General features: G+C 44.3%; 1 protein-coding gene across 3 annotated transcripts in view; it reads right to left on the bottom strand.

Moving 5' to 3' along the window:
* LOC124554146 (RNA-binding protein 45) overlaps positions 1 to 15,174 on the bottom strand; it is a 122,330-nt gene that overhangs the window by 35,319 nt on the left and 71,837 nt on the right. For all 3 annotated transcript variants that reach the window (XM_047128211.1, XM_047128210.1, XM_047128212.1), the window contains exon 9: positions 6,316 to 6,472. In XM_047128211.1, the coding sequence (XP_046984167.1) occupies positions 6,316 to 6,472 (157 nt within the window). The remainder of the gene's footprint in view (positions 1 to 6,315; positions 6,473 to 15,174) is intronic.

Here is a 15,174-nt window from a genome sequence, read left to right as displayed (position 1 = left end):
TTATGGGGTGCCCACGCCTTGTCTTGATCTCCAAGTTTAATTCCGAAATATGCCAGATACGCTTCCTTCACAAAAGGAGTGATATTCTTCCTGTTCTTTTGAAGAACGTATTCACCACAAATGTAGCAGAACTCATCTGGATGGTTCACGCAAAGACGGCGTGAAGAACTCTTGTTTTCCTAAAACAAAATTGCACAAATACTACATATTATGCAGAACTTTCTTGTATTTGCATGTCAATCACATCCAACAAACATCATTAATTGTTTTGTGTGAAATGAATACTCGCCTCTTATTTGCTACGTCACGATGAAAAGGTTCTATCTCCTTGAAGCTGCACTGCACATGTGTGTGACTTTCAACCATCGCCATTTTTCTTGTTTATACTGAACGCTACCTATCAGCTGTTGCGGGGATTACCTCGGCCAACAAATGAATGTCGAGTACTGCCGAATTCAAATCTGCACAACCCTCAATATCTTCAACACACGCACCGCACAACAGGACTGAACACATGCTGACAGTGTGATGTTTGCATGATGTAATCCTCAACCACACAGATGCACTCCCTGAGCACAATTGTTTAATAAAGATAGTACAATATCACTAATTAAAAAACAGGTAGCAAATACATTACACCATATATGGACCCTGCAGTCGATATTATCCACATGAAACTCTCATTTCCACAAATAACCTATTTCTCAAAAACCAGAGCCAATTTGGAAAAAGTACAAATATACTCGGAATGAGTATCATAACAATATCCCATTTTCGTTCAAACTTGCCTGGCAACGAAAAAAAAAATTATTTTGTAGAGCTGTGTTATACAAGCAAAGTATGGAGAGACACTATGAAAGAACAAGGAATCCAGCACATTTACATCTCAAGATTTTACCCTTGTGGAAATCCGGTTGAGAGAATCTTCCGAGAATTGAACCGATTTTTACGGACGTACATACCCCAACAACATTATAAATGGATCGATTGGATTTATGAATTTGAGAAAGTGTATAATGACTTACCACACTTATCGACAGGTTATTCACCTAACCAAATAGTATTTGGTGAAAGCATTGTGCCAGAATGGATGAAGAAATTACCTGCGATAGAACAAAAGATTACCAAGAAAGAAGATATGGTGAAGAAGGTCTAAGAAAACCTGAAGCATCAAGCACAATTGAGAAAAACCCGTTTTGATAAAAATGTGAAGAAAGTAGTCACATATGATGTAGGGGAAGAAATTTTATTGAGAAATCTCCCAAAAGCATCAACCAGGAAAAGACTGAGTAAGAAATGGCAATATTTATATACAGGTCCGTATAAAATAATGAAAATACCTCATGAAGGGAGCTACCTCCTGGCAGATTGTGATACTGATGTAATTAAAGGTTTTTTCCCTCACATAGACCTGAAGAAATATTATCAATAATGAGCAAAATATAGATTCAAGAAACACTGAATGATACCAAGACTACACTCAGTGGACTAAATAAAAGCACCAGTGGATAAATACATACTTATACTAACTTCCAAGGAAAATTAAAGAATGTACCGACGATTTCCATGAGATACCTTCTTGGTATCAGCAACAATGTCGACGCTGAAATACGATTTATCCTCTCACCGAACAGCGAGGATGGATGATTTAAAAGTGGAATTAAGAGGAAAAGAAAAGGATCAGATCCTCTCTGGTTAAACAAGTGGCCTAATGAGGGTTTTGGCCTAGGATGCCAATCGTCTAACCCGGCTGTGATCCCTGCCTTGCACAGTCGGTTGAAGAACTGAGGGCTTCATCCAAGAAAAAAAATGTGGTGTGAATATGAAGTGATTAGTGCGAAGTGTTTCTAAGACAACCTATAAACAAATGTGGAATTTAGTTAAGGGCATTTTGTCTAGGCCCATTAACTCAACTTAAATATTGTAGAATGTATGTACTGACTTGTTGAGTGAATCTGAGAGTGAGTGTATTCGCCGAAACAAATACCCTCTCCTGTCACAGTACACAAAAAGAAATAAGCCTGTTCTGTCTGGAACCCTCTTCAAGACATCACAGTCTGGGGGGCCGTGTAACATCACGAGTCAAGACAGCTGTAACGGAACTTGAATAGCGTAAAGTTATCGTTAAAAACGCACGCCGCGCAATTTGTTCGGTCATAATAGTAGTAACATGCTTTTGAATACAATTAAAATATAACGGCGATACCTGTTTAGCGTTATTGGAAATAATATGTAATAAATTAATGAGTAAGGTAGCCGATCCTATAAGAAGAGGTAAAATTGAGCATATTAAGGTGTTTTGCTTTATATCGACTAAGCCGATGATACGGCGTCTTTTTTTTCCGTTTACTCTTTAAAAAAAAAAAGTAACGAAGTGCTAATTGTGCGTTGTGAAAAATATAGGGGCGAATTTTAAATAGCTACAGTGTATAATCAGACTAACAAATGGACATTCAGTTACGCAAAATAGCGGACAGTGAAGTGTGGTCATTAAATTGAGTACACCTACAGGGCGGTCAATTCCGGGATACGTCTATTCGCATTTCACGAGGGACGCGGTATTGAGACCTTTTTTTTTTTTTTTTTTTTTTATATATATATCACGGAGAGCGGGCTTCATTTTATAAAAAGGAGAAAAGCTGTAGCATTATCATTGACTGTTGGTGTTAAGCAACCAAAACTGTTCATCAAAGGGTTTCGGTGAATGAGTGGTGAATGCGAAATGAAACTGAACGAAGTTATGTTAAATAAAGCAGAAGAGACAAGACAGTTTGGTCGTATCTGTTATTATTCCATAAACCGTAACATTTATTCTTGTTGTACGAAGCCTTTATAGACAATCGTTATGACAATTTGCTTTGAAGGGATCTCGTTACGAGTTAAGTTTTGGGGACCTGGTCAACAGGGGATAGTTCGTAGATCTTAACTACTGCAGCTATTCTGGAATCAGGTGCTACCGTGACCGTTGTGTGTTGTCAATGGCTTAAGGTCATCATATCTCATGCTCTAAGATCGACGCGCCTTTCCTCTTGGTATAACGGTGTCTCACGGTAACCACGACAACGCTGACGGTGAAGGAAGATACGGTAGACCCAATTAGTAAACTGCATATTTAAGTACGTGTATGTTCATGCAAATACTGGTAATATCACTTCCCAGCCCGAACGACATCAGGTAAACGTTTACAGTTTTCTGTTTCAATACATATACAACATTTGGTCAAAACAGTAATACAATTTAAATTTTCTGTTTTATGTGGATTTTTGAGATTGTGACTGTAGCATCTTACTTCTCCATTGACACAGAGTTCTGCAGTGCCAGATGCCACAATATTTTAGGTAACCTCTGCAGATTGCAAGAAGATGGGATCCAAACTATCGACAGCCTCATTGCACTTCATTACAATAATTAAAATAACTGAAATCAAAGCTTTGTAATTGAGCCTGTATTTAATGTAATGAAAATGTTCAGTTGGCCTCGATATGTGATACACGAACAGGGTTGCTCCATTCAAACTGGTATTATTTGTATTTTACACAACTGAAACAGCCAACTGACGTATCATGCTTTTCACACATTCTTAGTAACTCTATACAGAAAGGAAGAAAGAGAGAGAGAGAGAGAGAGAGAGAGAGAGAGAGAGAGAGAGAGAGAGAGAGAGAGAGAGAGGGGGGGGGGGCGGGTGGGGGGGGGGAGAGGGGGGGGGGGAGAGAGAGAGAGAGAGAGAGAGAGAGAGAGAGAGAGAGAGACACTGGACTGTGGAGAACCGTAAATAATGTAGTGGCATACTTTATTCTTAGTACATACTGAACAAAGCAACAGGCACATGTGATGCCGCTGACCACGCCTGTTACAGTATGCGCAGTAATAGTGACAGAGCTCCATTTTATGACAGCCAGGTGTTTACCCATCAGTCTAACTGTGAATTCAGCTCTTTCACTGTGACAGTATTTTAAAATAAACTGCAATAAATGTTAAACTGAATCGGACACACACATAATCCCTATACCGACACATCAGAATAACGAAGTGATTGACATCCAGCTGTTTACAGGCCTGCTACTATAGAACCAGCCAATCAGCACTCAGCCGCACCTCCTGTGCCATTCACGGTTGCCAAATCTCCCTACTACTGCACGTAGCGGGTACTGTACTCAGTCGCAGACGATGCTCGCGGCCAGCAATGTACACAGCTGCGGTCTGTTTCACTGTGTGCTCTGTTTGTCTGTGCGGCAAATTTATTTCCCACTACAGAATGTATGAACTTTGTAGCAGAAGTGTGAAAAAAAGTGTGGCTGCAGAATGGAAAATTCAGTGACATGGCCACGTTTCATGTCATCGGACACATAATACGTGTGCTCGCTGCAAGAATATTTCGAGAAGGAGAGAGACAGTGGTCCAACTCTATTGCCTCTAACTACGATAGTCAGAAGAACTGCAGATGCTTTGAAGATACATAAAAATACAGTAGTCAAAATTTTTAAGGAGAGATTCTATGTAGACAGGGAAGATCCGTCCAAACTGCAGACATTCCATAAAAAGAGGACAGAACCGTGCATCACGAACTATGTATCTTTTCAACAAGATGCTGCTCGTCACCACGTATATAGATGTGACGAGAGAAAAGAACATCCAACTATAAAAAAACTGTGTGTTACTCTTTGCAAAGCAGAGTTATTCAGCGGGAGAAAGACATATCTGTTAATGAGTGTCAGAGCCCTCTGGTTTCAATAAAATACAAAAATTAATCAAGGGAAAATTATAACGGAGAGATGTGACATCTTAGTACGGCATTGTCAATTTTTAAGAAATATCATTAAAATGCCATTTGAAGACATTGTGTGGCTCAACGAAACCTGGATAAATGCCAGTCATTCCACCACAAAAGACTTGACAGATACCGTATGTGGAAGTTCTGCTGTTTCCCTGGGAAAGGGCACAAGAATTATTGTCTTGCATGCTGGAACTGCATCTGGTTTCATACCTGTCTCCTCATTTACAAATCAGGGAAAACAAGCGACTTCCACGAGGAGATCAACATCGATAGTCTTCTGAAGTGGTTCAAGCGGCAACTATTGGAAAAACTTAAATCGGCTGTGTGTCATTGTCACGGATAACGCCCCCCCACCATTCAGTTATGAAATACAAAGCTCCAATGATGGCAACGAAAAAAGCCAATATTACCAAATGGTTCAAACATCACAATATGAAAATTCAGGATGTTTATGTAAGGTGGAACTCGTGGAAATTGTGAAGAAAAAAAAAAATAATAATAATAATTCACAGTTTCAACAGTACATTGTTGACGAGGTAGCTGAAGAATGTGGCCATAGGGTTCTGAGGCTTCCACCATACCGCTGCCAATTCAACACCATCGAAATGATTTGGATGCAGATTAAACGTTATTTGACAATAAATACCAAAAGCTTCACTGTTGCAGAAATTCAAAGGCTGTTAGAGGAAGCAGTGGCACAAATAACACTAGGCAAGTGGTGTGACATCTTACGCCACACAGAAACGGTTGTTGAAGATGCATGGAAAACTGGAGTGAGTGTAGAGAGTAATACCGAAAATATAATTATATTCTTGGGCGAGTCCAGTGACTCGTTCACGGACCAGAGCTCAAGTACTGACAGTGTCGTAGAAGGCAGTCATTCTGAACTATGTGGCACTTACCCTTTGCCTGAATTCAGTTTTCTTTGTGTGTCTGTGTTCCACATTTTTGACTGCATGGTGTGTACTGCATTTGGACAATAAATCTCATCTCATTATTGAGGAATAATCCTCTGCTCAAGTATGACACCACATGCAAACTACAGTTATTAGTACATATTATTTTAATGTTATTAATTGTTGTATTTATACGAATGATTCAGATCCATTTTAACACCTCTTTGGTATCAAATATGATGGCTGATTATTGTAAAAGGCAACGCGCTTCCTGTCACTTTTGTCGAGATATACACAAATAGCAGGAAAACGGTATCATTTTACACACAGGGGTGTTTTCTTTAAGCCATAAGGATATCATGACCCTGAAATGCAGCTCAATACTGCACGTTAAAAGGCAATGCCAGGAGGTAGTTCAGTAAGGAACATCACAGCTGTTGCTACTCCTACCATACTGTCAGCACCCGCAAACCAATGGCATCATCTCCTCCCACACTTAACTGTACTTCACTGTCAATCACTTTGTTATTCTGATACGGTATAGATCACAGCCTTCATAAATGCACCGAGATTCTCTGTGCAGTAAGTGCTATTGGTCTGACAGTATTCCCGTAGTGTGTTAAAACACCTAGCAGCGAGACTTACCTGAATTGCCTTGTTGGCAGACTCCTTACTGGCATACTTGACGTAGCCATAATTCTTGCCGTTCAGCAGGTAGACGTCAATCAGGTGGCCGAATCTGCCGAAAACGTCACGCACTGCGTAGGAAGGTGGAGGGCTCGGATTGCAAACGATAAACAACCTGAAACACGTTACACCACACTGCAAGTTTGTAGGTATTCCTAGGAAGGGATTTTAATTCAGAGCTATCTTTGCAACTGAAATTTTTGTCACAGATAAGAGTCAGTACAATAGTAATCTTTCTTTCTTCACTCCAACCAGTACGGAAAATGGATAGCTGGCTGACTGGGGATAATTTTATGTATATATTATTTATTTTAATAGATACTTTTTCATATGCTTGGACACATTAGGGTCACGTAAGTCACCGCTGCACAACTCTCCTGGTACCATCAAAAATGTTGCCACCTGACATTAAGAATTTGCCTCAATCTATTATATGACACAGGGCTGGGTCTGCCCTGCCATTTGTAATGCATAGGAGCAAGTCAATAAATAAATAAATAAATAAATAAATAAATAAATAACCAGTAGTTAAGTATGCACTAGGAAAGCAATAAGAAAACAGAATCAATTATTTACTTATTTTCCAGCACCAACTAAGACTGAAGTATTAAGCTATAGTCACAATAGTGAGTGAGTGTGTGTGACAGGGTTATTCAAAAAGATGGACTACAGATTTAATAATTTTTTTATATCATGGAGGTATAAACAATATATGAAGAATCTAAATATAGACTGAGAAAGGAAGTTTTAAAAGTTTAGAGTTACAGGTTACAAAGTTTCCTTGTCATCCCGCTATATGGCAAACATCTAGGCAATAAATGAACATGGGTTTTCATGCTTTTTGTTGACACATCCAGTGCGGTGAATACTGGGAAATCACGGAAAACTAAATCAGGATGCCCGGATCCTCCCAAATATGAGTCCAGTATGGGTAGGGAAGGAGGAGAGGGGGAGGAAGGGGGACGGACGGACAGAAAGAGAAAGAAAGAAAGAGAGAGAGAGAGAGAGAGAGAGAGAGAGAGAGAGAGAGAGAGGGGGGGGGGGGGAGGGGGCGGCGACGACACAAAGGAGGAGGAAGAAGAGGAGGAGGATGATATAGACAGAGAGATGAGTGAGGAGGAGATGGATAGAGAGAATGTGGGATGATAGATTAACAGGAAGAGGTGGGAAGGTGGTGGACAGAGAGGGGGAGGGGAGGAGGAGATGGACAATTGGAGGGGGGGAGGAGACAGACAGAGGGACGAGAGAAGAAGAAGAAGAGGAGGAGGAGGAGGAGGAGGAGGAGGAGGAGGAGGAGGATAGAGAGAGTGTGGGAGAGATGATTAAGACATATATCCAAATCCCATACATTTTTAGTGATTTTGAAGCATTGCTGGGTATGTTAGTAATAAATGCTTTGTAACTTTCTATTTTGTGCTTAAATTCCCACTAAAAACTGCTATGAGAATAATTATAAATAAATCTCACGGGCAAACAGTCAAAGATGATGCTGAGCATTTAGAAAAACTCTGCCTTTCTCGTGCAGAACTGTATGTGGCATGCTCACTTGTATCCTATCTACAAAATCTTTAGATCTCTGCAAAAGAAGCCAAGACCAAGAACACTGTTTATACATCTGTGTTAAGACAGTGCAATAAATAATTGATAAGAAATAAAAAATGTTGTTTTTAATATTTTTAAACCAAGATTTGACACACGACAAAATAACAGGAGCAAATTCATTACGTACCTATGCAGCAGCAGCACTACACACACACACACACACACACACACACACACACACACACACACACACAAAAAAAAAACTTACTTATCGCTCATGATAACAAAACTACGGATCTAGAAGTGTAGCTAATGGTTCAAATGGTTCTGAGCACTATGGGACTTAACTTCTGAGGTCATCAGTCCCCTAGAACTTAGAACTACTTAAACCTAACTAACCTAAGGACATCACACACATCCATGCCCGAGGCAGGATTCAAACCCACAACCGTAGTGGTCGCGCAGTTCCAGACTGAAGCGCCTAGAACCGCTTGGCCACTCTGGCTGGCAGTGTATCTAATGTCTGATATCACTCCGTGTGGTGTACACATCAATATATGTCAGCTGAACTGTGGAACAAGGGGCTTGAAAGTGTATATAAAGCTGTGGATTACTTATAGAATCAATTTAATGATTCCTACCAGTTGTGTGTGATTCAGACCCAGAAGTTTTTGACAACAAAATGATCTTGAGTCTCTTCATAACCATTTTTGACAGCAGCATATTTCATGTGGACAGAAGATGGTTTAAAATCTGTTGTTCTCAGTCCAGGTATGATAAATGCCCGTTTGTTTTGTTTTAGGGTGCAAAACAACTGGGGTCATATGCACCCAAGTCAAAACTATAGAACACAAAGACAGAGGAGTTAAAAAGTGACTACACGTCAATCTCAATCAATGTAAGAGATGACAGCTAAAAACAGGGACGTGAAGAAAGGGCTATAAAAACGGAGGTCAAGAACTGAAAATTAAATGGCCCTTGCCATATTGCTACGATGGATAAAAAGTAAAATGCAGTCGACAGCCTATGCGTCGCTCAATAAAACGGCCAATAACTGAGACAGGAAAACCAAGTGGGAACGCAAACGGCCAAAAATTGGGCATTCTGCCAGGAAATAGCGATCAGTTAAACCTTGGGCACAATGTACACAAAGTGGAGGGGGATCCACATTTAACAAATGGCAATGGCTAAAAAGGCAGTGCCCTATATGCAACTTAGTTAAAAAACCTCCTCCTGGTGGGAGGGCCGAGAGGAGGTTGTCCAAGCTGCTGGGACAGGCTTAATAACCTGGAGCTTATTCCTGTGAAAGAAGTAATGGCGATGCCAAAGTGACACCATTTTCTGGCAGACGGCAACACAGAGATCGTCGGAGGGAAAATAGAAACTAGTGGGCCGAGGTAAGAGGACTGCAGCCTTGGCAGCAGCCTCATTTCCTGGCAAACCAATATGACCAGGCAGACCGATGTGACCAGGAATCCACATAAAAATCACCATGGCTCCATCAAGAGTGAGCAAGTGACAATTTTCCTGAGAACTATAATAGATGGCAAAATTGTCAACATAAAGGGAGCCGGAGATACCCGGCAAAAAACAGGTCATTATAGGCTTAATGGCAAAAGAAAAGAGGACGAGACTCGAGATGGAACCCTGAGGTGTACCAGTTTCCTGGTAAAGGTGTCCGACAAGGCAGAACACCCACACATACTGCAAAAACTCACTCTTAAAAATTCCATAAGGTAATGGGGCAGGTGGCCACAGAAGCCCCACATCTGGAGAGTACGGAGGATACCAGTTCTCCGGCAGGTGTGGCAGGCCTTCTCCAAATCGAAAAGCACGGCTACAGCCTGGGATTTCTGCAGAAAGCCATTCGTGACACGGGTAGACAAAGTGACGAGATGGTCAACTGCAGAACGGTGCACTCCAAATCGACACTGTGCAGTGGTCGGAAAACTGTGAGACCCGAGCCACCACACCAACCAGACATGACTCGAACGTCCCATAACCTTGCAAATACAGCCGGTGAGAGAGATGGAGCAGTATCTGGAAGGAAGGTGTTTGTCCTTACCGGGCTTAGGTACGGGTACGACAGGGGCTTCACGCCAGCATCCGGTAAATGTGTCCTCTGCCCAGACGTGGTTGTACATATTAAACAGAAAGTGCTTACCTGCATGACAAAGGTGCTGCAACATCTGAAACACACAGTGTCTCGCCCTCGGGTGGAGGATCGGGATGAACTGATAGTACGATCTAGCTCCCTCATAGTAAAGATGGCACTGTGGCACTAATGATTCTGTGAAGAGAAGGGTATCGCCCGAGCCTATTTCACTCGCTTCGGATGGAGGAAGACAGGGTAATAGTGGGAAGAGGTCGAAATTTCCACAAAATGGTTGCCCGAGGTGTAGGTGATGGCAATAGGGTCCACAACGACATCGTCTGCTACTGTCGGGCCGAAAATTGGGGAATGGATCTCGGTGCCAGAGAGCTGTTTGAGGTTGGCCCACACGACAGGGAGGGGTGGAACTGTTGAAAGAAGTAGTGAATGAAATCCAGCTAGCTTGTTTGCTATCCCGAAGAATGTGACCACACTGTGCACGCATCTGTTTATAACGAATGCAGTTTGCCATTGTAGGATGACAGCTAAAAATGCGGAGAACACGTCTCCGCACACGAATTGCGTCGAGGCGCGCTTCAGTCTACCGAGGGACTGGGTCACAGCGTGCTATCGGGAAGTGCGAGGAATGGAATGTTCGGCAGTGGTAAGAATAACGTTTGTAATATAATCCATCTGGCTATCACAACTGGGAAAATCTTGTTCTTCAAAGGTCACCAGGGAAGAGTAAAGCCGCCACTCACCCTCGTAAGCCGCCATTTGGGTGTGCAGTCAGGTGGGGTAGGAGTCGGCAAATGGATAGAACACAGGAAGTGGTCACTCGAGTAGGTTCAGAAAGAAAGCACCACTCGAGACGATAGGCAAGCTGGGCAGTGCCGAAGGATACGTGCTCCTGTGATAAGGCAGAGGAGGTTAAGTCGGTTAAGAAGATCAGCCAATAGGGCACGTCTCTGACAGGTTTTGGAAGAACCCCAAAGGGAATGATGCGCATTAAAGTCACCGAGTAGCAAAAATGGGGGAGGTAGCTGGCCAGAAAGCTGAAGGAAGTCTGCCCTAGTGACATCGAATGTGGAGGGATATAAATTGTACAAAGGGAAAAAGTCTGGTGAGGGAGGAAAAGGTGAACTGCAACAGCTCGAAGATGGGTAGTCAGGTAGATGGGTCAACTAACATCATCCCGAATGAGCAGCACAACCTCAGGGGGAAGGTCAAAATTGGCCGGGAAGAATTGCGAAAGCTCAAAGCAGTCGTGAAAATGCAATTTTGTTTCCCGAAGGCAGAGTACAAGGTGACACTGCGATTCTAAAAGCAGCCACAAAAATTCTCTGTGGCATCAAAGGCCGTGAACTTTCCACTGCAGGAGAGTCACGAGGAGGAAAAAATGACGGGGTGCCACTTCGGCAGCTGCCGAGTGCCAGCCTGTGGAGATTTGCCGCTAAAGGGTTCAGAGGCAGAACTGTCCTACTCTGTAAGGTCCAGAGAAGCAGTGGCTTTGTTGTGCTGTCAGTTGTGGAGTACAACCCAGAAGAATAGTCGGTGGTGCACACCGGTGAGACAGAGGACCGCCGGGCGTAGGTATCACACGGTGACACCGTCTCAGAGTATCTTCGACTTGACGGAGAAGATCGTTTGCATCTGTCGGACTACTTCGTGCCTTTCCGGTTAGAAGAGGAAGACTGAGGTGTCGGTCGTGTAGCTGGCGGCTTCGCCCCTCGATGCGAGAGTCTGATGGCTCGTCGCGCAGCTGTACGAGGGGACAGCAATGTTACCTTAACATTGGGAAATTTCACAACCTCAGAGCTGAAGTTGAGGTCACACGTGTTTGTGGCCAAGTTCTTCATGAAGCGAGCTGTAGCATGAACAGAACTGTAAGTGCCAGACGGAAGAACACAGGGTTTGTGGCTAGCCGATAACTAGGGAGCGACCAGGTAAGGCACTTATTCCTTTACCCGGATCTCCCAGACAGTTCGCTCATCGAGATACGCGGAACAAACTCGAGAAGCGGCACGGCCGCCACTGCAGTCGGTACGGCAGGGAGAAAGAGGGGGACAATCGCCCTCGTGTGCATCCCTACCACAGGTTACACATTTGGCCGGGTGTTGCCGAGACATTCTAGTGTGGTTGAAACGATGACACCGGTAGCAGCACATTAGATTTAGACTGCACAGTCTGGCTATGATAATTTCATAGCCTGCTTTGATCTTGGACAGTAGCACCACTCTATCAAAGGTGGAAAGAGTGATTCTGGGCACTAAGGAGGAACTACCTTTTTTCATCGCCTGACGCACGGCAATGACAGCCCCATCGGAGACGTACGATCGGATTTAGGCCTCGGTCAGACCGTCGAGCAGCCTAATGAAAATAACACCACGGGAAAAATTCAAAGTTCTACGGGCCTCGACACGAATGGGTTAGTCGTGGAGAAGTGAGCAGTAGTTATGCTCGTAGATCAGTAGTAGTCTCCAAAAGCAAAAAACCATTCCATAAACAAGAGTAGGATTTCACAGGGCTGGCAATGGCATCAACACCTTTCCGAATAATAAACGGGTTTACCACTGTGAAGGGCCGACCGTCTTCAGTACGTGAAACCGTGAGGAAAGTGGGGTGCAGCTGGAAGGTTCTTTCAATCGGTAGCCTCATTCTGTTTACGTTTCGTAGACGTCGATTGAGAAGACGATTAGCTCACTGCGAAAAAATCTCCCATGACTGTCAGTGTCTCCGACGGCATGCTCCTTCCAAATGGGGGACCCCTTCTCGAGGGGGCGTACCCGCCTCAGGTGATTGTTTACACCTCAGGTCACACCTCCCGAACACCTGACACAGGGCCCAATCGGCAATTTGGGAAGGTAGCAGCTCGTGCAATCACCTCTTCCAGGGTCTGTCCTGTACCAGGGGGTACGTGCGATCCCTACCCGTCGACCCGGAGCCGGGATTTACGCGTTATCCAGTCATTCGTTACATGTCAGATGCACAAGTCAGCATGTATCTGTCAAAGAGTGATGAGCCACATATGGGGTAAGTGTCTGTGAGATGTGGTTCCTATTTTGCAGTGTGAAGAAAATTAGACAGAAATGATGGGACTATCTACTTCAAGTACCTGTCTGAATTGTGTTAGACACCTTTAGGACAAAATAGTGTGTGTACTGCCCTAGATTCAATCATCTGAAATCTGTACACAACTATTGACTGTGGTTCGAGAAGAACGGAAAACAAATCCATCTCCACTTTGTCAGACCTCAGGGAGAAAACTTCTCTGAGAACTGTGACAGTACGAGGAAAGGCAACTACGAATGAAGGATAACAAGAAGATTCCATTTCAGGAAAGCGCTTGACACAGTGGGCCTTTGCAGGCTATTAAGGAAAGTACAAGCCTATGGAGTAGGTTCACAGAGATGTGAGTGGCCCGAAGACTTCTTAAGTTATAGAACACAATATGTTGTCCTCAACAGCAAATGTTCATCAGAGACAAGGGTATAGTCAAGAGTCCCCAGGAAAGAGTGATAGGAATGCTATTATTCTCTGTATACATAAATGATTTGGCACACAGGGTGGGAAGCTATCTGAGGTTCTTTGCTGATGATGCAGTGGTGTATGGTAATGTGTCAAAGTTGAGTGACTGTAGGAGGATACAAGATGGCTTACACAAAATTTCTAGTCGGTAAGATGAAGGGCACCTAGCTCTAAATGTAGAAAAATGTTAATTAACAATATTATGAAAAGGAAATTTGGTACTCACCATACAACAGAGATGCTGAGTCACAAACAGGTACAACAAAAAAACTGTCACAAATAAATGTTTCAGTTAGTAAGGCCTCCGTCAAAAATAGACGACACACACACACACACACACACACACACACACACACACACACACTTGCGCAAACGCAACTCTCACACACGACTGCAGTCTCAGGCAACACTGTGAGCAGTAGTGCCAGTGCATGACAGAAGTGGCGACTGGGTGGGGAGGGGAGGGGAGGGGAAGGGAGGGGAGGGGAGGGGGAGGGATAGGAGGGGAGGGGGAGGGATAGGAGGGGAGGGGGAGGGATAGGAGGGGAGGGGGAGGGATAGGAGGGGAGGGGGAGGGATAGGAGGGGAGGGGGAGGGATAGGAGGGGAGGGGGCGGGATAGGAGGGGAGGGGGAGGGATAGGAGGGGAGGGGGAGGGATAGGAGGGGAGGGGGAGGGATAGGAGGGGAGGGGGAGGGATAGGAGGGGAGGGGGAGGGATAGGAGGGGAGGGGGAGGGATAGGAGGGGAGGGGTGATGGACAATGGACAGTGACGGGCTGCTGGAGAGCACGCAGGGTAGATCATGTGAGTGGTTTGACAGGTAGCCCTGCCAGACTGGAGCAGATGGTGGTGGCAGGAGATGTATGGGACAGGTCTTGCATCTAGGTCTGTAACAGGTGTACGAACCGTGAGGTAGAGGGATGGAAGCAGGGATAGTGTAGAGATGGACAAGTATAATGTGTACATTCGGTGGATGACAGAATACCACTGTGGGAGGCGTGGGAAGGATAGTCGGCAGGACATTTCTCATTTCAGGGCACAACGAAATGCAGGTAAAACCCTTGTACAGGTTGTAATTCAACTGCTCCAGCCTGGGGTGGTACCGAGTTATCAGGGGAATGCTCCACTGTGGCTGGACGGTGGGACTTTGGGAGGTGGTGCGAGACTGGAAAGATAAGGCACGGGAGATTTGTTTTTCTCCGAGGCTGGGAGAATTATTACTGTCTGTCGAGGCTTCGGTGAGAACCTCAGTTTATTTCGAGAGGGACTACTCGTCACTGCAAATGTGACGACCACGGGTGGCTAGGCTGTACGGAAGGGACTTCTCGGTACGGAACACGAGACTGCTGTCAAAGTGGTGGTATTGCTGGTCGTTAGTAGGTTTGATATGAACAGAGGTACAGATGAAGCCACGTTTGAGGTGGAGGTCAACATCCAGGAATATGGGTTGTCAGGTCGAGTAGCACCAGGCGAAGCAAATGGGGCAGAAGCTGTTGAGGTTCTGGAGGAATGTGGATAAGGTGCCCTCACCCTCGATCCAGACTGCAAAGACGTCATCAATGAATCTGAACCAGGTGAGAGGTTTAGGATTCTGGGTGAATTGGAAGGATTCCTCTAGACTGCCCCTGAGTAGGTTGGCATAGGACGGTGGCGTG

This window comes from Schistocerca americana, chromosome 11, assembly GCF_021461395.2.
Source record: "Schistocerca americana isolate TAMUIC-IGC-003095 chromosome 11, iqSchAmer2.1, whole genome shotgun sequence".
Lineage (NCBI taxonomy): Eukaryota > Metazoa > Arthropoda > Insecta > Orthoptera > Acrididae > Schistocerca > Schistocerca americana.
Note: the sequence above shows the minus strand (reverse complement) of the source record. Positions and strands in the feature narration are given on the sequence as shown.